This window comes from Grampus griseus (genome assembly GCF_964374135.1).
Source record: "Grampus griseus genome assembly, chromosome: 20".
NCBI classification, from domain to species: domain Eukaryota; kingdom Metazoa; phylum Chordata; class Mammalia; order Artiodactyla; family Delphinidae; genus Grampus; species Grampus griseus.
In genome coordinates, this window is record NC_139014.1 from 54012049 (window position 1) to 54037174 (window position 25126).

A 25126-nucleotide genomic window follows, 5' to 3' on the forward strand; every position below is an offset into this window, starting at 1 on the left:
TTATGTGGCTCTGTCGAATTAAAGTCCATAGGATCCCCACATGCCACACCGAAATATGAGCAGAGGTTTCAAAGCCCTGAGGAAGTGGCTGTTCAAGACTTACATTAGCCTCTGTACTGATTCTTCAGCAAACTAACCACACTGAGAAGGCCCAGTTCTGTAAACTCTTCCTCAACCTCCCACCTCGGTCTCCTTCTCCTTCCTCAGCCCACGGAGAAGAGCCGCTGAGTTTAAATCCAGAGAAGTGACGTGCTTTGCAAAACCGCAGAGATGGCCTGTCCCTGGCAGTTTCTGTTCAAGGCCAAATCCTATAAGTTTGATTTGACTGAGGAAATGGATATCAACAACAATGTAGACAAAGCCCGTCAGCCTCCCTCCAGGTAAGCTTTTCCCTGCCGCCACTTCCTGCTGGTCTCCTCTGGGTTTCCATTCCCCGCTCTGCCAACTCAGAATTCCTCTCTGCTCCTGGCTTCTCACCAGAGGTCTGTTCTCGCCGGATGCTTCTTGGACGTCCCTATTGGAATTGGATGCGGCCACCGTTTATTGGGCACCTCACTGCACCTGACACTATGTGAAGAAGGAAGGGCCATGGCACAGTCCTGTGGGGAGAATATAGGAAGGGGATATGGAATACCTGCCTTGAGAATGGAAGGCAGTAGAGCCCAGTGGTTAGGACCAAGGTGGCATCCTGGCCAACGTCCCTTTTTTTTTTTTTAAATATATATTTTTTTGATGTGGACCAGTTTTTTAAAAAAGTCTTTATTGAATTTGCTTATTGCTTCTGTTTTACGTTTTGGTTTTTTGGCCGTGAGGCATGTGGGATCTTAACTCCCCGACCAGGGATCAAACCTGCACATTGGATCATTAGGGAAGTCCCTCAACGTCCCTTCTGATTCACCAGTGCACATGCCTCACTGGTGGTTAGATATTCTGAACATCAACCTGGTGAAGGGTGCCAGGAATTTAGATAAACTGTACCCAAACCCTGTGCTGGGCCTCGCTCATTGGCTCTGAGCTATCTCTCGCTGGCTCTGTGACCTAGGGCAGGGGAACCTCTCTGAGCCTCAGATGTTCTCATCTGCAGTCAGGGGAACCAATGTAACCCATCTTGTAGCATTTTGAGGATGAAATGAGAGTGGGCATGTAGAGCAATTAGCAGTGTGCCCACGCAGAGCAGGTGCTCAATAAACGCAAGGTTTATTGTAACCAAACACTCACTTTGGGCCAGGGCCATCTAGGGCACTTCACAGGTTTTGCTGCTCAACTGACCTTCACTGGGGCTCTGTGAAGTACAAGTTATTGTCTCATTTTACAGTTAAGGAAACAGAAGCTTTAAGTAAGAGTGGTGTGACTTCCCCCAAAGTTACCTGACTGGTAATTACAGAGTTAGAATTTCTTCCACCCCCTTGCACTTTGTAGGAGAAGCAAGCCTGCAGTAGAACCGAGAGAATTACTTGGCCAGCCTGCCAATCAGTGGACAGGCTTCCAGAGCTAGGAGAGTTCATGGCCTTGGTCTCGAGGTTGAGGCTTACTCCAGTGGAAAGACAAGTCCACCTGTGATAACACCACAAGAAGAATCAAATCAAAGCCCCAGGCCACACAGGGCCACCACACAGCCTCCCAGCCCCACGGCCCCAGAGGAGCCTTTCCCCTGGACTACAGTGGGCAGGGCGCCCCTTGCAGGCGGGCAGCTGGGCAACCCAGAAGAGCAGCGCACGTAAGCGCATGGGCTTGGGGATAAGCAGGAGGCTTTACTACTTAATAGCCCTGGGAGTCGGCGCCCCATAAACGGTACTTGTTGCAGTCATCAGTGTTGTTATTGCTATTGGCAGTAGGACGAGGTTGAGCAACGCCAACATCAAACAGAGCGGCCTCTAGGAGCTTCACAGGAGTGAGCGGCTCCGTGTGGACTTGGAAGGGTGGGTAGAATGTGGGGAGGTTAAGAGAAGTAGCGAAGACGTTCCAGGAAGGGGGCAGGGTGGGCAAAGTCTCAGAGACAGAAGCAAGCATGACTGTGCTGGGGCCTGGAGTGGGGCTTGGGGGCTGGGATAGGAGAGGCCAGGCTGGAGCCCGGGGGATTGAACGCAGAGCAGGGGATTTGGATTTTCTCTGCTTGGCCACGGGGAGCCATTGTAGATTCTTTAGCAAGATTGTCAAGGTATAGCGTGTGGGTTGAACTAGAGGAGAGAACGTTTGAAACCAGGCGGTCTGGGCTGTGGTGACCAAGGTGGCCAAGAGACCAACAGATGAGAACGCAGAGTTGGATGGCCTCTAGATGCCCTCCCGGCACTGCAGACTCAAATGCTGCAGACTGACAGCAGTTTCATCGCTCCTCCTGGGGTCTCTGGAGGGCCTGAACCCCAGGAATCTGCTTTGACTCTTCTTGGTCATCCCTTCCTTCTCTTCACCTCATGACTGCAGCCCCGGCCGACTGGCCTCCCCCAACTGCAGCCCCCACACTGGTTCTGACCTCTCTCACCCCAACTTGACTTCTAGCAGGTCATGCTCCTGCTCTAGAGTCTGCAGTGGCTCTCCATTGCCCATCACTACACTGAGGCTTGACTGCAGGGTTCTGTACGATCACCCTTCCCAGACAGAAGGTCCATCCCACCTGCCCAGCCCAGCCTTCCTCTGTTTCCCAGTGCCTGTACACGGCCCATTCCTCCTTTGATTCATCCAGACCCAATCCATCCCCTATCTTTCAAGACCATCCTGAATCCCCCTCCTCCCCTAACCCTTACAGGGTGGCCTACAGCCTTCAGCTTTGAATTCCAGACCCTTTACTAGCACTGTCTTGTGCTTTGGGACCATTCAGGACACCTGAGCTGTAGGTTGACCTGAGGCAAACCAGCTGACTTACCCCAAATTTTTAAGCTGGGCTGGGCTGGCAGAAGTGCTCAAATCAGATATGAGAGGTGACTGAGAGAAAATGTCACACGTCAATTTATTTAACAGTCCTCCCAGCAATCAATGAGGAAGGAACTTTTGTTATCCTCCTACTGTAGCAATGAGAACGCTGAAGGCTAGAAAGTTTAAGTAATTTTTGAGATCTCACAGTTAGCAAATGACAGAGCCAGGAGTAAAACCCGGGCAGCCTGACTGATGACCACTACACTGGCTGCCCTGCTTTTAGTCCTAGGCATGTTCCAGCCCATTAACAATGATTTGCTGAGGGCCACTCCTCTGGCACTGTGCTGGGGGTCATGAGGCTGTCGGTGAAGCCCTTCTATTATCAATTAAGTAAATAATAAATCGATCCACTTATTCATTGCATAAACAGCAGCTATAAAGAACAGATAATGTTTATAAAGTTCTTATTACTGTGTCAGTAATGAGGCAGGAACTGTTATTAGCCTTATTTTACAAGGTTGAGTGACTTACTCGAGGTCAACATCTGGAAAGTGGTAGAGCTGAGGTTTGAACCAAGTCTAAACTCATAACCTCTACACTCTATGGACTCTCTCTGAGGGCCTGCTGTGTGCTGGGCTGAGAAAGGTACAGAGAAAAGAGATCCAGGTCCCCCTGTCAGGGAGGGAATGGGGAAATGATACCTTCCTCACTGGTTTGGGGAGGAATACACAAAAATTGGGAGTGAGGTTGGGGTGGTACAGAGAGGTAGACAGGAGTTCACAGGAGAATTTGGGGGCACTGGGATCTATTCTGGGGATGCTGCAGGGGGCCTGGCCTGGCTGTAGTGTGTGTAGGGGGGGAACAGGGGTGGGGAGAGGGCTTTAGAGAGGAGGTAGGCCCAGCTGGACTGCACCCACAGTGGGATGGGGTGGTGGGGGGAGGATGTTACTGGAAGAGGAAGCAGCAGCACAAAGGGGATTTTATCCTGAAAGCAGTGGGAGCCAATTAATATGTTTTGATCTTGAAAAGTAATTTTAAAATCCATTCAGGTGTAATAAGACCAAGAACTTTATATGGGAGTAATGGTTCCATATTTTGTGTAAACAAATGATTAGGAAGTGAACATGGGGCATATGTCTGTGTTTTACAGACAAAGGAAAATGTTGGGAACAGCTAGGTGAAGGTAAATGGAATTTGGGACAAAGTCAAGCTGGGTTGCAGTTGGCTCAGAATAAATATGTACCCTCTTTCATTCCACGTTAATTTGGGTTTAGGATTAAATATGCTGGAGTATGTGCAGGAGGGCTCCTTGTGCTCTGGTGTCAGGGCTGCTGCCCTGTGCCCGTCTGGACCCTAGGAGTTACCCTGCTCCCAGTGTAAGAAGCAACGTACAGATGGAGCAAGGTCAGTGGCCCTATGCCTTCCAAGTAATACGGACCAGGAGCCTGAAGGGACCCGAGGGGGCTCCTGGTCCAACTGCCCAGCCACCCGGTCTCCCACTGAAAGTCACCCCCCAGCTGCGACCTTTCTTGGGGCTTCTTTCCTGGAATTGCACTGAACATGCAGGAAAGAAATAGCACTTCCTAGGGCATCCCTGTCAGGTGAGAGAGCTTGGGCTGTGGCCCTGGGGCTGCTGTGTGGTCTCAAGCAAGATCCTTGACTTCTCTGGACCTCTGTCTGGGTCCTTCTCGGTCAAGTGGGGATAACAATATCGAAGTGCCTTCTCGACTGGAGTTAGTAAGGGGTAGATGAAATGACAGGAGAGCTTGCTTCATAAACCATAAAGCACTGTACAGTAGGAGTTATTATTATGAACATTACTGTTTTTTCATGGGGAATAACAAACCCAAGGCCGGCCATACCTGCCCCGGGGTCTCAGCCCAGAGAAAGTCCAGTGGCATCCAGAAGACAGACTTCGCTGCGGACGCCAGCTGGAGCGGAGGCGCGGGACGCGGCGGCCGCCTGCGGAGCGGACACTCTGGCCGGGGTCCAGCCTCGGGGTGAAGCCGAGTTGGGCCGCTTCTCCGGCTCGCTCCGCCCCGGGGAGGGGGCTGCTTGGTCCGGCGGTGATAAAGGGGCCGCGCGGCAGTGCGCAGGGCGCCCTCCGAGCTGCGCCCACGCCGGGGCCATGCGCGAGGGGCTGGGCGCGGCGTGCGAGGCTGCCCGGCCCCGACTCTGCCGGCTCCTTCGCAGGATCCTCCGGCCGCAGCCAGCCTGCCGCCCCCGCCGAGCCAGGTACTGCGCCGGGCCGGGATCCGCCCTGAGAGGGAGGCGGGCGGCACCGCGCGGGGCCCCGGCTCGAACCCCGGCGCGCACTGCCCCTCTCTGAGCCTCGGGTTTCCGGGGGAAATATGAGGATTGGAATGTTCTCTCTGTAGGATTCCGATGAGGATTTACTTAAAGGGTTTTCCTGGTTTAGAACGCTTAAGGGGTTGCAACTCAGTAGCCACAAAGACCCAGAGAAGCCCCACATGCACCCCTCAGAGGCGCCTGTACGGGCTGGAGTAGGAACTGTGGACGTTTCAGCACTTGGGAGCTTTCTGGATTTTTCAGCCCTGGGGCTGCAACACCCTTTAGGATAGATAGGGTTAAGAGAGCAAAGAGGTTCTTGATTTACAGATAAGATCCATTTTCCAGAGCGCCTCCTTGCCCCCGACCGGTGTATGGAGAGGTGGGAGCATGTGGCGGAGTGCGAACAGCAGGGGAATCAGTCCCCAAACGAGCCACGGACTGCAGCTCTGACCTCAGCGTCCTCTCCCTCAAGCGCTTGTGGACAGTGCTGGCTCTCAGCAAGAGCCACGCTCCAGCTCTCCTTTTGATGGCAGGTCCTTAAGGGTCCCTGTTGCCGTGGAGGACCAAGCAGGACCAAGCACAACTGTGGGTTTAGCCAAATTGCACGTGTCTGGATGGATGATGTCATAATTTGGCAATGCAATAATTTGGCCAGAACCTTAATATGCTCACCGGGCTTCTGGGCACCCTATCTTCCAGCAGCTAACCCAAAGAAATCACTAGGGGAGAGAGGACTGTGTGCATAGCTTTGCGTTCATTTTTTCAAATTGAAAAAATTTTCCCAATTATGAAAGGAATTCATGGTCACTGAAAAAAAGTTGGAAAATGCAGACAAAGATAAAGAAAATTCAAATCATCTGTGATCTTATCAATTAATGCTAGTCACTGTTAATATCTGCTAGCATTTCCCCCAGGTGTTTTCCTATGCTTTTGTGCACACACACACACACACACACACGCATGCACGCACGCACGGAGCCGGCATCGGACCATGTATACGGTTTGAGGCATTATTTATAATAGTGGAGAAACTGGACACAATCTAAATATCCAGCCCTAAGCGGTGGGGTCAGGCTCACTATGGCCCATCTGTAGAGTGGATTTTTAGGTAGCTTTTTAATATCTGGGAGCAATAGTTACGCTAAGTGAACAAAGACATTGTTTCTCAATCTAAAAGTTACTGTGGACTGGTAAGCTTCTCAAATTCTCCAGTTCTATGGCCAGAAGCAAATGAGAGGAAACATGAATAAGAATGGTGGGGCTTGGGGGTGAAGGGTGATGGTAAAAGATTGAGAAGGGCAGTAAAGCATTGCCTCCCTGAGCACCCCAGCCTCAAAGCATCTTCCCCCTTAGGCAGCCCCATGATGACTGCTCAGCCATGGCTTACCTGCTCTGAATGTCCAGATGACCCTATATTGGCTTTTTTCTGGTGGGGCACACCAGACCAGACCAGAGGGGTGACGACGGCCAGTCACATGGAGGGGGCTTCACAGGGCCGCTGAATCACTTGATTCAGATAGAAGCTGCTTTCTGATACATAGTTACTTTCTCTTAAAGAGACACTATCTCTTTATAGTTATATAATGCAACTATATAACGTATGTAGTTAATTATATAATACGAATATAAATGGTCATTACTTTTTCCAATAACAAAAGCAACACACGCTTATTTGTTATTTTCCGACATCACAGGTGTGTGTGAGGTGGAAAATGAGCGACCTTTGTAGGACTCTCTAACTGCCTTTCCCTTTGGATGTGTACATACCCCAGAAAACACTGCAAAGAACATGGGACCCAAGAAGCTTTCTTACTGAGATGCCCCAGGAGGAGGCATGTGTGGGGTGTGACTCTTGGATGGATGTTCACGTGTCTTCTATTCTCTGTAGCATTTACTGGGAGAGCGAACCTGAAATCCCAAACCAGAACCAATGGTTTCTGAATGACTTCAGACTATTAGGGCTTCTTCTTCTTCAAAGGATAGGCTGGATTCTTTTAATTTGTTGTTGTCAAACAAATAGACCAATATATTTTTAAAAAGCGTTCTTCTCTTCCAGAAATACTGAGATATTTAGGCATGACGTGAGGTCTCAGACTGGCTTTAAAATGAGAGTGGGGGCTGGGAGAGTAACGTTGAAATAAAAGTGACCGTGGGTTGATAATTGTTCGATTGGGTTGAATCTGGGTGAAAGGCTCATGGGGGTTGATTACACTCTTGTCTCTAATTGTGTATGTTTAACATTTTCCATAATAAAAATTTAGAATAAATAGACAAACCAAGATAAATCAAGTGCTTTAAATAAAAAAGTGTTAAGTCCCAAAGAGGGAGTGGCTGGTGGACAGTACTGCTGGCCTGGGAGGACAGGGTTGAAGGAGCCATTCTCTGCCAGCTTAGCCCTATACCATGTTTGTACTCGGCTTTGGAAGGGAGCATCTTCCCAGAGCTTCTGTGGGTCACCCTTTGGGCCGTTCACTTTGGTTCAGCTCCCCTCCTGACTTTTTGGCTTTGTAGGGGGCAGGCAAGGGAAGAAAAGGAGGAGGGAGGGTGGTGATGGTGCAGAGACTGGATGGGCCAGCTGCCTCCCTCACCACATTGACTGGAAACGCTGACGTTCACTCCCATCCTCTAGACCTCACCACCACCCCCAATGAGGGGCTGGCAGAGGGAACTCTAAGATCCGTCTCTGCCTTCAGATACTCCATCTCATGATAGCTGTTTCCTTTTGCAGTCCAGTGACACAGGATGACCCCAAATGTCACAACCTTGGCAAGCACCGGAATGAGTCTCCCCAGCCCCTCACGGGGACAGCAAAGGTCAGTGAGTCACTCGGGTGTGGGAAGCCCCTTCCCCGCTCGCCCAGGCACAGCAGCCTGGTGGAAGCTGAGGTCTGGGGCAGTGAGTAGAGACCCGGGGACACAGGTGGGGACGAGGAAGAGCTTTGGGAGAGCGGGATGAACCATGGTGACCGGGAGTGGTGGCCCCCCAGGTGTGCAGGCACCTGGGTGACTTGCCTGTGTGGGTTGGCAGGCCTGGGAGAGGGCAGACCACTCATGGGGCCAGAGTGAGATGCTCAGAAATAATCCTGAACTCAGCAGCTGAGCCTCCAGCCCCAGCCCCAGCCCCCGCCCCTAGCCCACTGGTTCCACCTTCCCTAAGTGCTTTGGCCCTCAGTGTTCCAGAGAGGTGGGCAGAGAACTGGCTTTCATATTCCTAAATGCCTTCAGGGAAGGCAGTGATACATTCTCCCTGTCCTGATTTCTGTTCTCAGGAGCAGCGGCTGTGACAGTAATCTCTGTCACGTCTAACCTTAGTCCCTCCTGTTGCAGTGCCCCCGAGGGAGCATTTGGCAGGCTCTTGGATGAGGAGAGAAGCCTGGCCAGTGGCCCAGGCACCTGGAGCTCTTAGCAGTCGCTGGCCCAGGTGGCCAGGCTGCCGGAAAGGGAGGAGGGACGTGGACCGACACTGGGACCTGTGTACCCACCCACAGCTCCGCAGCCACCCAGAGCCCAAGCAGGGCCTAGGGCCTGGGAAAGACCCATGGAGTCCTGGGGTTGGAGGCATTTGGAAATCCCTGTTGTTTTGCTCCCTCTTAGCAGTCTCCAGAATCCCTGGTCAAGCCGGCTGCACCCCCATCGGCCCGCCCACGGCACCTGAGGATCAAAAACTGGTGCAGCGGGATGACTTTCCAAGACACACTTCACCACAAGGCCAAAGGGGTGAGAAGTCTGGGGCTTCTGGGAGAACCACTTTTGTCCCAAGTCAACGAAGCCATCAAGGCCCTTAATGGATCAAACAGATGTCCCCTTGGGCAAACCAGACACGCATCAGCTTGGGCAAAGGGTACCGGGAACAGAGATGCTTGTTTCTCACAAATTACAGTGGGAAATATATGATGTTAACTCCCTGTTAACTCCCCGATGGGTGATGGATAATCCAGAAGGTGAGATAAGCAATTACAGGAAGAAATGATTTCTTTCTCAGAGAGACAGATTTCAGCATTGTATTAGGGAGAATTTTCTACCAGAACTGTCCAAAGCTGGACTGAACTATCCAGCCCAGTCCCGTAGTGAGCTCCCTATCGCTAGAAGGATTCAAGTGCTATTTGATAAGGAGGTGGGAAAGGGGTTCAAGCCTCCAGTGAGTAGTTGGACTACTTATTATCTCCTAAGTTTCTTATTCTAACTTTAGAATGTATTCTGTGATTGTAAAGTGGGAAAGAATTGAAAATTTCAAAGCCATGAAAGCAGGGTCATTTCCCACACCTTCCAGAAATGACCGCTGTTAACCTTTGGGTATATTTTCTTTCAGTAATTTTTCTGTGCCATCCCCTGGCTTTGGGATTTGCACCTTCTCAATTCATTTTGGGTGAACAGCAATAGTTTGTCCCCAGGAGTCATATCAGCCTCTTTAAATGAGAAGGTAGTCGAGATCTTCCCAGGGATCGAGCTGTTGACTTTGGGTCTGGGGCTGGCTTGGGGGCAGGGCCAGAGACTGAGCCCAGGGTGGTGGCAGCAGCCCAGCCCATAGCCACTGGGGTTCAGCCAGTAGAGGAGAGGAGATATGAGTCAGGGGAAAGCCTGGTAGACCCCAAGGAGGAGGTGCCACAGAGGTGGAGAGGGGTGGCAGGGAACTGGAGCAGCCAGAGTGGAAGGAGGTGGCCGGAACAGCTGGCCCTGGAGGAGGATGGCCATCAACGCCTGTGCTGAGGGGCCAGGCAGCCAGCCTCACCGTCACCTCTCTCTTTCCAGGATCTCGCTTGCAAGTCCAGGTCTTGCCTGGGAGCCATCATGAACCCCAAAAGTTTGACCATAGGACCCAGGGACAAGCCTACCCTCCCAGACGAGCTTCTACCTCAAGCTATTGAATTTGTCAACCAGTATTATGGCTCCTTCAAAGAGTAAGTCTCGCTTCCTGCAGCATCGCTGCCTCCCCCTCCCCTGAGCTCTCCTGTCTCCTGCCCTTTCCCTCGGACCCCAGACCCCTTTCCTTCCCAGGTTTGCAATGGACCGAGGGCTAAAACATAGTTTTTCAGGGGAAAGACCCTGGACACGTTCTCAAAACCATAAGACAAAGAGGCATGGCAGTAATGGTTGAAAGTGTGGGTTGGGTATCTAAACGGTTGAGTTTGAATCCTTCTCCACCAGTAACTGGTCCTGTATCCTTGGGAAATCTATTTACCCTCCATGTGCCTCAACTTCCTCACAGGTCAAAGCAGGGTCGTGATAAAACCTGGCTCATAAGATTGTTGCGAGGATTAAATAAGTTTGGAACAGCGTCCTGGCACAAAGTAATGAGTTGATATACAAAACCTTTTACTATGAAATGTTTGAGATAGAAAGGACCTCAGAGACCACCTAGCCAAGCCCTCCACCTGCAAGTGTGAGCCGGGAAGCCCAGCGACAGCTAGAGTTCAGTCCCAGCTAGAATTTAGGCCACCTGACTTGGAGAGAGCTCTTTGCACTGCACTCTGTGGGGATCTATATTGCTGAGTTTCATAAAATATATGGCTATTAATTTAGGTCCTTTTATATCTTTAAAATAAAAATGCACAAAGGGATTGTAAGGCAGAATGGCCAAGGGAATGGATTTGCTGTTTTATGGGCTGCGAGGGGAGTGTGGCTTTCATGGTGCAGCCCCACGTGGCACTTTACTGCACGAAGTGAGCCACAGAAGTAACCTGGGACACCCCCTCCCCATGGCAGAAAGAGTGGCTCCTGGTGATGCCACGTCCCCTCTGCTCTGACCTGCAGTGTCTGAGCTGGAAGGGGCCTTGAGTCTATGAAAGAGACCCTTAACTTCTGGGGCTGTGATCCACTACCCTGGCTGCACAGTGGTCGCCGTTAAGGACTTTGCAAAATACTGGTGCCAGGGTCCCCTGGGCTGGGGGCATCAGCTTCTCAGGAAGTGTGGAGGGAGCGGATACCCATGTTCTTTAAAAGCTCCCAAGGCAATTCTAATGTACAGCAGGACCGAGAACCCCGTCAGGGGTTTGCTGCTCTGTGTGCTGTATAAATAGAACCTCTGCAGAAGTGCTTTGTCACTAGGAGGTCCAAGGTCCTTAAGCTTTCAACTCGGTTGTTGACTTATGAGCTTTTCAGGGTCAAGGAATTTTCTTAATGGGCTTCACTGGACCACTGTATTGAAGCTGACATTTACTGAGCGCTAGGTATGTTCTGGGCTCTGCCTTATGTAAGGCTCACCATGACTCTATGGGACTGGTACCATTATTATCCTCCCCACACTGTACAGATAAGGAAACCAAAGCCTGTGGAGGAGATGTAACTTGCTCAAAGTCACACGTTCTGAAGTTCCAGAGCTGGGATTTGAGCCCAAGCAGTTTGGGCCAGAGCCCCTGCTTTAAACCTCAATGTTCTAGCATCCAGCTCTTTGACTTTGAAGGTTCTGACTCCATGCTGGACCTGGGGGTTCCTGCTGCTGTATGGAAGGGAGTTGGGTGGGTGTTATAGCCCCAGGAAGCTACAGGGCTGCTCTTGCTGGCTGTTGAAAACCCATTTACTTTCCACAGAGGGAAAAAGTTCCACTTTTCACAATCACAAATCCATGGCTTGGACCCCCCAAGAGGTCCTGGGGGTGTGAGTGACAGGTGGCAGCCCATCCCTACAATTACACTAGCAGCCAAAGGCATGGACAGCTGGGCCGGTTCCGTCTTTCGTGAGTGAAGGATTGTATAGTTAGAAATTGTAACTTGCCGAATGTTCTGTCCAAAGTCAGTGCACTGATGCCAAAAGCCACTCCTTCTTTTCCGAACTAACAGGCATCATAGCATTTTAGTGCCTCCGAAATGTGACCATTGGAAAACAGTGGTAAAATGTAAAACGCTAAAGGAATTGGGTGAGAACATAAAATGATCTTTTCTTACATAGTCCCACGTTAACACTACCAAGTATGTTGGAAGCATCTGCGTTCTGGTGGTCGCTACTGTTTTCATGCTCAGATGCAGAGCAGGGAATGTTGCTAGAAGCTTTGTTTGGGGAAGGAGGGCTGCCGGTGGGGCAGCCTCAACCTCACCCAGCAGGTCTTTATGCCAGGAGTGTCCTTGAAGATAAATAGCACCGAGTGTTTTGTCTTTGAGCTTTTTTCTTTAATCAGGGAAGAGCTGTCAAGACACTCTTCATCCACAGAAAGGCCATTTTGTCTTGAGTTGTCCAATCTCCTTAATCAGGAGTTCATTCCTTAAATAGTTTTGTTTGTTGCAACTTGAAATATCTTTGGTGCCCATTGGAAATCTCAAGGTTGCTCTGTGTGTGTGTGTGTGTGTGTGTGTGTGTGTGTGTGTGTGTGTGTGTGTGTGTGTGTGTGTTTCAAAACCTTCCTGGCTGTGGGATATTTTTGAAGCTGGGAGGGGAGGGGAGAAGCCAATTTGGAAATCTCACAAGGGACAGCTGGCCGAGTGGCGCGGGGGTTGAGAAAGCTCGCTGTAGACAGCCTGTGACGCTGGACCACACTGTGGAGGGCTCCTCCTTGAGCGGCCCTGGGGCCCTGCAGGCTGAGTCCTGAGGGCAGGTCCCCGTCTGGGCCTGACCAGGGAAGCGTGGGCAGTCCCTGCACATCTCTGGGCTTGCAATCCCTCCCACCCAGTGTGGAAGGTAGAAGGTTAAGAGCCTGGGCTTGGCATCAGGGCAACCTGAGTCTGAGTCCTGAGTTTCCTCTTTACCACACTTCTGTTCCCGGGCCAGTACTTAACCTTCCAGATACACCGACTATAAAAAGGACACAAACATGCCTCCCTCACAGTCTCAGTGGGACCCTGACTGTGGGTGGCTTCGCCCAGTACCTGGCTCACAATGAGTACTCAGTACACAGGATCTGCTGTGGGAGGGACTGATTCATCTCTTAACCAGGGGAAGGCGGATGGGTGCTCCCCTGGCTGAGAGGCAAGATGGGGCTGCGGCTTGCTGGATGCCGCTCCGGCTCTCGCAAGTGTCTGAGAAGCGCTGCACTCCGTGCTGAGATGAATATGATTCGAGAAAACGCTCCTAGAAACAACAAGGGTGCTGGTGGGATCAGGACCAGCTGTGTAACATGCAGGACCCAGTGTGGAAATAAAAACGTGGCTTCCTGTTCACAGATGATTAAGAATTCAAGACAGCAGAGCACTATACCCAGCATGGAGCCCTTCTGAGCTCAAGGCCCTGGTCACGTGCCCATGAAGCTGGCTCTGGAGGGGACGGTCTCCCTGAGAGACATCTTGCCCTCCTGGTGTCCTAGTTCAGTTCCTGCTTCTGTGGATTGAATCGATCTCCATTTAAGGTCATCTCATTGTTGATCTTCCTGATGCCTTCCTGTCCCCCAGGGCAAAAATAGAGGAACATCTGGCCAGGGTGGAAGCGGTAACAAAGGAGATAGAAACAACAGGAACCTACCAGCTGACGGGAGATGAGCTCATCTTCGCCACCAAGCAGGCCTGGCGCAACGCCCCCCGCTGCATTGGGAGGATCCAGTGGTCCAACCTGCAGGTGGACTCCCTTAGCAGGAGAGGAAGCTGGGAGCCCGACGGGCCCTGAGCAGTGGCTCCCAGCAGCCCGCCGAGCTGTCCCCGGGGCTCCCTGCGTTCTCTCTCCCCGGCCCTGAGCTTGAGATGGGGGCTTACAGCCACCCACCCCCACCGCCCCAGAGTCTAGAATCCGATCTCAGCACCAGGATTTCTAGCCGATCTTTCTCTCTTGCGTTAAATTTCAGAGACTAAACGCCAACGTGAAACCAAACGACCTTGCTATTATAACTGCTGAGGCCCTGGTTGTTTACCTTGACTGAATTCTTGGCTTTTAGAAAACATTTCCTTTATCCTAGCCTCCTAAGCTGTCTTTACGTTTTATTGCTGGATAATAGTGAAAGTACTTGGACAGATAAAGAGATAAGAAATGCCAATGCAACCAGCTCTGGCTGTAATAAAATGTTCTGGAGGCCATGGGTAACATGTATAAAGCAACTAGGCTGTGGGAATCCTGACTCATGGTGCTTGAGAATCAGGTTTTCTTGGGGGTTGGGTTTTGATACGGTCTTCCAAGTGAGGGCTCCTGGGCTCCCCTAGGAGAGCAGAGGAAGGATGAAGGGGCAGAGAGGAGGATGCACTCCTCAGCGAGGCGTTCGGGTCGTGAGGTTTGGGGCCACTCCCTCAGTCCCCGTGGCTTAGCTTTTAAGATCAGCTCCAAGGCCTCTGTCCTCACGGTCCTTGACGGGCGTGGTCTGGGTGGGCTGCGTGCACGCAGGTCTTCGACGCGCGGAGCTGTTCCACGGCCCAGGAGATGTTCGAGCACATCTGCAGACACCTGCGTTATGCCACCAACAACGGCAACATCAGGTGGGTGTGCTTTTCCCGAGGCTACGAGGCTATGCTGGGGCCCGCCCTGTCCCCAAGTCTTAGCCAAGAGATGCAGATGAGTTTAGGGGAGGCATCTGGGCTCCAGGAGAGACTAGGGAGAAAGAAAGGAGAAAGACTTGGCTTCTTCAGGGAGCCCTCGTAGTGAGCGGGCCTCCGTGAGCTTAGTGCCTCGTCAGTGGCCCATTTCCTTGGTTTCTTTCTGACTTGTAGCCATTTGGAGGTGATGGGGGGATCCTTAAGAAGCAACTTCTCCACTCTTCGAGGTTAAGGCTCCCCACTTTAGAGGAGATGAGAAGTTGTTTTTGCAGCCAATGTGGTGATTTTCTTAGAGGTGGGGGAGTGGCTGCCCATCAGAACCACTCCTGCCTTACCTTCCCCTTCCCCTAGCCAAGGAGGTCAAGGTCAACTCATTTGGTCCTTCATTCATTTTTCCTTTCAGCAAACACTCAGTGCCCACCTGATGAGGACCCAACACAGGGCTAGGCATGGGGGTGGGAAGTGACTAGGACCCTAAGACGAGGGTCCAGCTCACTATGAACCTATGCCTTGCACTAGACAAGCGTCCAACTAACTCAATTGCAAAGAGAACTATGGTGCAGCTAGGGAAAGGGTTGGGCAGCTAACCGTGCCCGAGGGGTGGGGAGGGTTCCCTGGAGGACATGGTCCCTGGGCTGGTCTGGAAGGTAGGAGCTGCAGGAAGAAGAAGGAAGGAGAGGGTATGTCAGGAAGTGGACGGGTTACGCAGAGGCCAGCGAGAGCTTGGCATGTCTCAGAGCTGCAGGGGTTTGGTTCAGTTAGCTCGGGTGCAGAGGGCTGGGGAGTGGGAAGATAGGAGGGGACAGGAGACCTGTTGGGGATGGCTGGAAGCGCACACCGAAGCTGGGTGGTAAACAGCACTGTCCTCACCTTGGGGAAGGTCGGCCATCACCGTGTTCCCCCAGCGGAGCGACGGGAAACATGACTTCCGGGTCTGGAACGCCCAGCTCATCCGGTATGCCGGCTACCAGATGCCTGATGGTACCATCAGAGGGGACCCTGCCAGCGTGGAGCTCACCCAGGTACTAGATCCGGCTCTGGTGGCTGACAGTGGAGCCCAGAGGGGTCAAGGGACTTGGATCTCCAGACTCACTTGGCCTGTCTTGTTTTCAGCTGTGCATCGACCTGGGCTGGAAGCCCAAATACGGCCGCTTCGATGTGGTGCCTCTGGTCCTGCAGGCTGATGGCCGTGACCCTGAGCTCTTCGAAATCCCTCCCGACCTTGTGTTTGAGGTGCCCATGGAACATCCCAAGTAAGCAGGCTGTGGGTGCCAGGGGTGTGTGTTCACATGCATGCCCCCTCCTTTCCTAAGTGAGACCCTAGACCTCAGGATCCTCCCTGCACCTCCCCCAAAGCCCGACCAGCAGCAGGTGATACCCAGAAGGGCCAACTTTCAAGGCCTGCCTTGTCGCCCTTGTACAGCAACTCTGCACTTGCATGTCGGGCCTCAGACTTATAATGAGATGCTGATAGTGACAGGAAAGCAATGGCTTAGACAGACCAGGCTCTAGCAGCTTGGGAAGAAGTGACCTCAGGAAAGGAATCCTTGAAAGGCTCTGAGATTCTCACACTGTGCAGCCCAGGCCTCTTTGACCTTCCTGCCAACTCTCTTAGCCATCCCTCTCCTGACTGATGACAGTACTTCAAGAGCTCATCTGGTTCAGCCCCTCCTCCAGGCAGCTCTAATAATTACAAAAATACCTGCATACATTGACACTCACTATGTAGCAGGCATTAGGCTGGGCTCTTCTTTTTGTCCCTTGAATATACTGAACTTACTCCTACCTCAGGGCCTTTGCACTTGCCCTTCCCTCTGCCTGACATGCCCTCTCTCCAGAATTTTGCAGACTTCATTTCTTCTTGTCAATGAGGTATTTCCCGAATGTTACCCATTCTGAGAAGCCTCTTCTGAACACCCAGTCTAGAGTAGGCACCCTCACCCTCCACCTGACACATCACCTTGTCTTTATTTTCCCATTTATTTATTTGTTTACCTACTTATAGTCTGTAAGGTCCTTGAGAATTAGGGATCTTGTCTTTCTTGTTCAGCAATATATCCCCAACACGTAGCAGGGCGCCTGGCTCATAGTAAGTGCTCAATTATAAATATTTCTGGAATGAATGAATATACAAATAAAGGATACTGTTATTTTCACAATAATCCCATGAGTTTGATGCTCTTATCTCTATTTTGTTGGTGGGGATGCTAGGGCTCAGAGAGGCTAAATAATATCCCAAGATTACACAGCTAGTAATCAGTAAGGCAGAACTTGAACCCAGGCTTTCTGACACTGGAATCCTTACGTGCTGTGTTATGTTGGGTTCTCAGCATTTAGCACAGGGCCTGTCATATACTTGATGCTTAATATGTTTGCGTGAATGAACTCGTGATTGAATGCATAATTAGCAAATGACACGTGGTGCGTCAATTCACCTCTCCAGGTGGGATGAACTTAGAGATCAGCACTTGGAAAGGAGTTTTCTTGGTGCACTCTTTCTCTGAAGATTTTTTTTGGGGGGGATGAATGTGGGCCAAAGTGAAGGCCCCATTGCCACCAGCTCTGCCTCCCTACCAGGTATGAGTGGTTCCGGGAGCTGGAGCTGAAGTGGTATGCCCTGCCGGCCGTAGCCAACATGCTGCTTGAGGTGGGTGGCCTTGAGTTCCCAGGGTGCCCCTTCAACGGCTGGTATATGGGCACAGAGATCGGAGTCCGGGACTTCTGTGACGTCCAGCGCTACAACATCCTGGAGGTAACGAAGACCATCCAGCTGGGCCGGCTGGAGGTGCGGGCCTGCAGCTGGGATCCAAGAGACTGACTCACCCCCATTTCTCTGCCTTTGCAGGAAGTGGGCAGGAGAATGGGCCTGGAAACACACAAGGTGGCCTCACTCTGGAAGGACCGGGCTGTCATTGAGATCAATGTCGCTGTGCTCCACAGTTTCCAGGCATGTCTGGTGTTTGCGGGTCTGAAGGCTTTCTGGTTAGAAGGTCGTCTGGTCCAGCCGCCCATGTCATGCTTGATTTTCCCCTTACGGCATTGCTCATTTATTCACGCATCAAACAATGTTGAACACCCTGTTTGTGCCAGGCACAGTGCTAGGTGCTGGGGATAGAGAGACAAGCCCTCTCAAGTCTGCTAGTGGAAACTTGAATGCTTCTAGCAACAGGCAACTCCTTACCTCCCAAGGCTGGTCAATCCCTGCGCTTGAGCACTGAATCCTGTCCTCTCTCAATTTTCAAGGACTTTACTCCTGATAATCCTCCCCACCCTCTGCCCCATAACATTGATACCTCCTTATCCACTGGATCATTCCCATCAATGATCAGTAAGCTGTAATGATTCCCATCTCAAAGAGATAAATGGCTAGCTAACCAAACACTCCCCCTACCCAGCTACTACCTTGTTTCTCTGCCTCCCTTTTACGGCAAAACCATGGAAAGACCTCATTACACGTCCTCATCCCCCAGCCGCTCCAGTCAGGCTTTTATCCTCCACAGCCCTGCCAGTGGAATTCTGGCTGTTGTTCACACTCACCAAGATGCTTCCCCCCTAAGGGCCTTTGCACTTGCTTTTTCCTCTGCCTAGAACACTCTTGCCATGAATCATCCCGTGACCAGCTCCTTCCCTTCATCCAGGTCTCAACTGTCCCCTCTTCAGAGTAGCCCTCCCTGACGACACCATAAACAAAGGCATCCTCACCCACCTCCCTGTCTTTCTTATTCCTTTAACCTTTTCTTTCTTTTCCTTCATAATCCTGATTAGCTCCTGACATTATGGAGTCCATCTGCCTCTCTCTTTGTTTCCCCCATTAGAATGTAAGCTCCATGGGGCAGGGACCTTGTCTCTCTTGTTCACTGCTCTACCCCTGGAGCCTAGAAGAGTGTCTGGCACGTGGCAGATGCTAAAAAAATATACGTATTGGATGAATGAATGAGAGGCCACGTCCACCTGAGCCGTTGTTGCTCTTGCTTCCCTCTCTGAGCAATGGCAGCCACCAAACACAGCAGGTTGGCTCCTGTGTGGGGCTGAGCCCTCCGGTCCATCTGCTGCTCTCCTATAAACACTCCCCTTCCTTTGGGGAAGGAGCCATGGATGTGTGAAGCTATTACTTTAGAAGCTGGGACCATGTCCACAAAGTTGGCAGATGCCCTGGTGGCCAGACCGCAGGGCAGAGGGTCATTCATTCATTCAGCAAAGTTTTATTGTGCATTTTCCATGTGTCAGGCCCTAGGCCAGGCCAAGAGTGTGAGCGGTGAACAAAACAGACAGAAACCCTGGCCTTGTGGGTTGTAGTGGGAGCTGACATTAAACACCCAGTAAATACATATTATCACACACTGTTCCCCAGAGCTTGTCACGCTGTAGGCATGTCAAGCTTGTGCCTGATTTTGGGGAGTGGGGGGGGAACGGGGCAGCTCTGAGACAGGACAGGAAGAGCCTCCTGGGGCTGACCCAGCTGGGGAAGGCCCCACTGGCTGTGGATCACACATCCTGACTCCTGCAGGCTCCCAGCATCAGCTCTGATATTGGCAGGATGCGGATATGTCCCAGGAAACTGCTGACCCTCAACTGTCTCCTGACCATTGCTGACCACGTCCCTCCACTGCTTGAGAGTCTCCAGGACTTCCTCATGACCCTCCTTCAGGGTCAGCTTCAAAAGACTTGGCCTCATTTCCTCATCTGTAAAATGGAGATAATAATGGTACCTCCCTCACTAGGTTACTGTAAGGATTAAATGAAAATGAATGCAAAATATTTAGCTGCATTGCCTGACCCATAGTGATCACTCAAAAAACATTAGTTTTGTTGTTATTATTATTTATTACTGTTACAACTATTCTCACAGCTCTCATCATTCATCAGCTCCTGCACCTAAAACCGGTCTGGCACCCAGTAGTTGCGGTGTGTGTATGTATAGAATTTTAGAAGGCATAGCTGATCCTACTGGAGCCCACTGGCTCCTCTCCTGCCTCCCGGCCTTGACTCATGCAGTGTCCTCCTCCGGGACTGCCCGTCTGCTGCCTAACTGGTACCCATCTCTCAAAACTCACTTCCTCTTAGAAACTGTCTCTAAAATCCCCGATCTCTCCTCTGAGCTCCTGTGTGAGCTAAGCCCTCCCTCGGCCCTCCGTCAGCACCTGCACTCACCTCCATCACAGCTTCTATCAGACCATGTGAAATGGCTGACGTCCTTCTGCCTCCCACGGTTAGAGTATGATCCAGTGTAGAGAAGAGGCCACGTCTTTCACCTCTGTATGCAGTACCTGGTAGACAGAAATAACGATAGCGGCTAACATTCATTGAGCACGTTTTATGCTTTACTTGTATTATTTGATTGCATTCTTTCAACAACGTCCTGATATAGGAACTATTACCATCCCCATTTTACAGATGAGGAAACTGAGGTTAAGGAACTAATAGCTCAAAGTAACATGGCTAATAAGAGGCCAAGGTTTGAACCACTCCATGAAACCAATGTCTCTTGACTACATGAGTTGCTCCAGACGATGTGGCTGCCCTTGTTGGATCATTCCAGGAAGGCTCAGACCCCTTGGCTTCTAATTTTAGGATGTGGGACATTGTGGTGATTTGCCTTCCATGCACTGTGGTTCCCCCCAGTGCTTCAGTCCTCTTCCTTCTGGGCTGAGACAGCCACATCTTTGGGAAGGTGACTCCTGGAACTCTTTACCAACAAGTGAAAAAAAGCCACTGTGCTTTGACTCATCAGCATCCAGAGAGCAATTTGTGGGAGTCCAGGGAGACTTGTAGGCCTGGGAAGCTGGACACTGCCCGCAGAGGCCAAGCGGGGGCAGCGTGTGGCCTGTGGGCTGACCATGGCTATGGTGACTGCTTGGGCTCAGAGGCTCTGAAAATACTTTGCATTGGGTATTTATCTTCAGCAGTGAGAAGGGGGCCAGAGGGGATTGTGGTCCCATTTTACAGATTGCCAGGCCCTTCCATAGTCCATCTGGGAGCCCTGCAGCCAACCGACCACTCTCCTCAACTCGCCTTCTTGCCTCCTTCTGATTTAGAAGCATAATGTGACCATCATGGACCACCACTCAGCTGCAGAGTCCTTCATGAAGTACATGCAGAATGAGTACCGGTCCCGAGGGGGCTGCCCAGCTGACTGGATTTGGTTGGTACCCCCAATTTCTGGAAGCATCACCCCCGTGTTCCACCAGGAGATGTTAAATTATGTCCTGTCCCCTTTCTACTACTACCAGGTAAGAGAGGGGCCTTCCTCTCCTTTCTGTCTTGGGAGCTCGGGGGTGGAGAGAGTGTGTGTGTCTGCACATGTGTGCATGTGTGTACACATGTGTGCGTGCATGTGTGTTTGCATGTGCCTGTGCACACGTGTGCTCACTAATGCAGGATATACAAGGAAGGATCGGGGACACAGAGGCATATTTTTAATGCTTTTCAGGCTTCACTCAAGGATACTTTTGTCCATTTCTACAGAAGTGAGACTGAAGGGAATACCTTTTATGGTACCTTTAGTAGCCCGTTGCTCTGATGGAGTTTAAGCTCCTGAGGGCGACCACCATTGTGCCCGCCTGCACGGGAGGGCTATAGACAGTCACATGACATAATGGTGAAGAGCTTGGCTCCCAGGTCAGATACATCTGGGGGTGATTCTCCCACTTCCTAGCTGTATGATCTTGGGTGGGTCATTTCACCCATCTAAGCCCTGGTTTTCTCATCTCTAAAAGGACGGTCATCAACTCCACGGTGGAGGAGGTTGTGTGGATCACATGAGCTGGTGTACGTAACAGCTCAGCCCAGTGTCCAACCCAGAGTGCACTCAGGAACCGTTACCCAGTGAAATGATCTCATTTTTTGTCAAAAAGCTCTTTGGTTAGATTTGGGGAAGAGCTTCCTTACTCTAAAAGTGATAAGTAGTGTGACTGACTGCCTGGGATAGTTTGTGCTTGTGGTCATAGCACCTTCGTCTACTCTCAGAGGTATCCCAGGGCAGACTATGCAATATATACAATCTGTATAGCCTTCCTAGTGATCAGATACCAAAAGGAAAGAGATGTGCAGCCTCTCCCTTCCAGGGACACACTAATGAGTGACAGTCAACTGTTCGTGTGCAGGTTCTGTGCCGGACATGAGCTACAACTTGGAGGGAGACAGACAGATGCAGCCCTTCCCCGTGGGGCTTTCAGTGAAAGGGTGGGGACAGGGCCTGCTCAGCCCCGCAACTCACGAAGGGCATGAAGGGCCTTCTGTCTCTCCAAGCTCAAGCCAAGCCAAGGCCCACCTTGCCCACATATCTGCCCTCTTTTCTGAAGGTGGAGGCCTGGAAAACCCACGTCTGGCAGGATGAGAGGCGGAGACCCCGGAGAAGAGAGATTCGATTCAAAGTCTTGGTCAAGTAAGTGGGAGCAGCCAGTGTTGACATCTGAACCTCAGCCCTTCCTTCTAGACCTTGAAGCGCAGGGAACAATGAGAAAGGGTTTGGAGGGACTTCCCTGGTAGTCCAGTGGTTAGGACTCTGTGCTTCCACTGCAGGGGGCATGGGTTCGATCCCCCGTTGGGGAACTAAGATCCCGCATGCTGCACAGTGCGGCCAAATAAATAAATTAATTAATTAATTAAAAGGTATATTAAAACTATAAAAAAGAGAGAGAGAAAGGGTTTGGCTCCCAGAAATCCAGACACCAATTCCCAGGGTCACCTGCCACCTCTGTCCCAGCCTTCTCTCTCCTCCATTTTCCCAAAGGGGCTGAGTGGTGGGTTGAGTGGGGGAGAGGAGGAGAAGGGCGGTGAGCCAGGGTTGATAGCTGGTGAGAAACCTGGGTTCTTTTCCCTCGATCTGCTGCACTTTAAATGCTGGGCCCCCGTCTTCCTCTGGAGGCTGACTCAGCACACAGAGCATGTCTGTCCCCACAGAGCCGTGCTCTTTGCGTCAGTGCTGATGCGTGAGAAAATGGCTTCCCGGGTCAGAGCCACGATCCTCTTCGCAACAGAGACAGGAAGATCAGAAACACTGGCCCGGGACCTAGGGGCCTTGTTCAGCTGTGCCTTCAACCCTAAGGTAGCCAACTCAGCCTGTGCACGGAGAAGTCTGGGGCAAGTTACAATGATGGCTCTGCTCCTGCATGTCCCCAAGCGTTGGGCATGCTGATGTTTATTGAAAATCTGTGATAGAAGGAGAGAGGTGTGTCCAGGGATTCCCAAACTTACCTAGTAAATAAACTTTTCATAGTGTTCCAGGGAACACAGTTTGAGAAACACCTTCTTAATGTTGCTAAGTCTTGATATACATGAGGTGTTCTAGATGGATTTTATCCACATTTACAGAACACCTCCTATACAGGGTGCAGTGCTAAATGTGAAGGGAGCGGAGGACGAATAAGATGCAGAGAAATAAAACAAAACTCCCAAGGGTGACTCATTCCTTCCACCAGTGTTGGATTTGATCCTCCATCACTGAAGGCCTCCTGGGTCAGGTAGGCCTGGGTAGAACCGCGAGGCCGTGACACATGTCACCTGAGATTAGCTTCAGGCAAAGCATTTGGGTCCCCGAGGTGCCAGAGGAGTTGTCAATTTTGTTACCTGCTCATCCCGTTTTTGTGGAAAATATGTCCACGCACTCAGAATTCAAGATAGCAATGGAAGCGGTGAGACGTGCTCTGATTTGGGACATGCAGTATTTTGGAGGCAAACCCTCCAGGGCTTGCTGATGTGTTCGCGTGGGAGAATCAAAGAATCGAGGATGCTGTGTTCACATAGGTTCAGTAGACAGGGATTTGTTAAGTCCTCACCTCCTCTGTGCCGGGCACCAGGGGACCGAGATGACGAAGGGGACTCCTGGCCTGAGTAGGATGAGGGGAGCGCTGGGTGTCTGGGGAGGGCGCCAGCCCGGGAAGCAAGGGCTGATGTCCACCCTGGGTGCCGTGCAGGTTCTCTGCATGGACGAATACAGGCTGAGCCATCTGGAGGAGGAACAGCTACTGCTGGTGGTGACCAGCACGTTCGGGAACGGAGACTCCCCTGGCAACGGAGAGGTGGGTGGCCTGAGTCCCAGGGGTCTGGGGTCTGGTAGAGCCCAAGAGGACCAAGGAAAGGATCTGGGGACTCAGCATGTTCTAAGGAGGGCACTCGGGAGTGAGAGCTCTTATCACTCTGGGTCGCCCGAAGGTCAGCCATTGGCTGCCTCCTTCGTAATTTCCTCTGTGTGCGTGAGCTGCCTTTCCTGTGACGTGCTTAGTATATTTCAGTAAATTGACCTGCCTTTTTAAATTCAAAAATTCATGTTTAAAGGAAACTTTCTATCACTCTCACAAATGGAAAGCCAGCAGAAATTGGTCCCAGGTAAATCCAATGAAAGCCAAGCAGTTACTGAATTCTAGCTGGATACTGTTGCCTAACCATGGCTTGCTTTGTTTTTAAAAAGAGTAATAAGCAAGTATGAGAGAAGTGTTAAGTCTCCATTAGCAGCAGTCTGAGATTTTCTCCCTAGTGTTCAGGACAAAAGAATGAAATAATTGAAACAGGAATAACTAGAAAAAATTAAAGAAGAAAAGAATACTTTCTTACCATGTGATTTGACACTAGTTTCCACCTAAAGTTATCTTGAGTTCCTGGGAAATCAGGGTTATTTCAGAGAATATGGGACCAGTTGTCACTCTGACAAGAAGAGAGGCTCATGTCCTGTCAGGAGTCCCTCTGGAGATGCCCTGCTATAAGGCAGGCCCCCCTCTGCCAGGGCTGGAAGGGCTGGGGGTTGGGCTGTCCTCGCCCCCCACCAAAGGTCAGGCCCACATGAGTTGCTAAGGCTGAACTTGTCCCTGAGTTCCAGCCAGGCGGCCCCACCTAAACCAACTTCCCTGCGAGCACCTTGAACTTTCTCCTGCCAGATATGTCCAGTTTTTAAATGAGCCACCAGAAGAAAGGGAAAAGTGGTGCTTTTATTAATCCTGTCCTGGGAACTCTGTGGTTCTCTCTCTTTCTAGAAACTGAAGAAGTCCCTCTTCATGCTGAAAGAACTCACCAACAAGTTCAGGTAAATCTCTTCCCCACTCCCAGAGTCTGGGTTCCAGGGACGGAGCTGGGTGTGTATAAGTGGGAACTTCCTGGGATGTCCAGGCCCAGAGACAGCCTGTTCTCAGAGGTGTTGTGGGTCAAAGCAGGGACACCAAGTCCCGTTCACAGTTCTGCAGGCCAGGCATGGGGTTGGTCGTGGGAGTTGGAGACGAGGCTCGGGAACCAGGGAGGACAGGAAGGGGGTGTGCACTGGCGGTCCTTGCCCAGCTGGGGCGCGAGGGCCGGAGGCTGGCCTGTGGACGGGGTCAGCTCACCCAGGCTCCGTGCGTGTCCTCCTCGGGCAGGTATGCCGTGTTTGGCCTCGGCTCCAGCATGTACCCTCAGTTCTGCGCCTTTGCTCATGACATCGACCAGAAGTTGTCCCAGCTGGGGGCTTCTCAGATCGCCCCAACAGGGGAAGGGGACGAGCTCAGCGGGCAGGAGGAGGCCTTCCGTGGCTGGGCCGTGCAAACCTTCAAGGTCAGTTCACAGCCGGAGCTGCCGCACAGCACCGGGAGGGAGGCTGCGGTGCACTCGTGCCCAGGACACCTGTGCTGGGCATCCTGC

At 51.5% G+C, this 25126-nt stretch overlaps 1 protein-coding gene across 2 annotated transcripts in view; it reads left to right on the forward strand.

Moving 5' to 3' along the window:
• Nucleotides 1-270: 270 nt before the first annotated feature.
• The window catches only part of NOS2 (nitric oxide synthase 2), a gene marked incomplete at its 5' end in the record, with an annotated part of 36211 nt that continues 11355 nt past the window's right edge, over nucleotides 271-25126 (forward strand). The window contains 16 exons of one of the 2 annotated variants that reach the window (XM_082678754.1): nucleotides 271-380; nucleotides 7871-7955; nucleotides 8736-8858; nucleotides 9891-10039; nucleotides 13457-13619; nucleotides 14373-14464; nucleotides 15402-15543; nucleotides 15635-15774; nucleotides 17099-17273; nucleotides 17367-17468; nucleotides 20557-20751; nucleotides 21823-21905; nucleotides 22424-22568; nucleotides 23437-23541; nucleotides 24490-24539; nucleotides 24865-25039. In XM_082678754.1, coding sequence (XP_082534880.1) covers nucleotides 271-380; nucleotides 7871-7955; nucleotides 8736-8858; nucleotides 9891-10039; nucleotides 13457-13619; nucleotides 14373-14464; nucleotides 15402-15543; nucleotides 15635-15774; nucleotides 17099-17273; nucleotides 17367-17468; nucleotides 20557-20751; nucleotides 21823-21905; nucleotides 22424-22568; nucleotides 23437-23541; nucleotides 24490-24539; nucleotides 24865-25039 — 2034 coding nt within the window. The remainder of the gene's footprint in view (nucleotides 381-7870; nucleotides 7956-8735; nucleotides 8859-9890; nucleotides 10040-13456; nucleotides 13620-14372; nucleotides 14465-15401; nucleotides 15544-15634; nucleotides 15775-17098; nucleotides 17274-17366; nucleotides 17469-20556; nucleotides 20752-21822; nucleotides 21906-22423; nucleotides 22569-23436; nucleotides 23542-24489; nucleotides 24540-24864; nucleotides 25040-25126) is intronic. The other variant, XM_082678755.1, reaches the window with a different exon arrangement.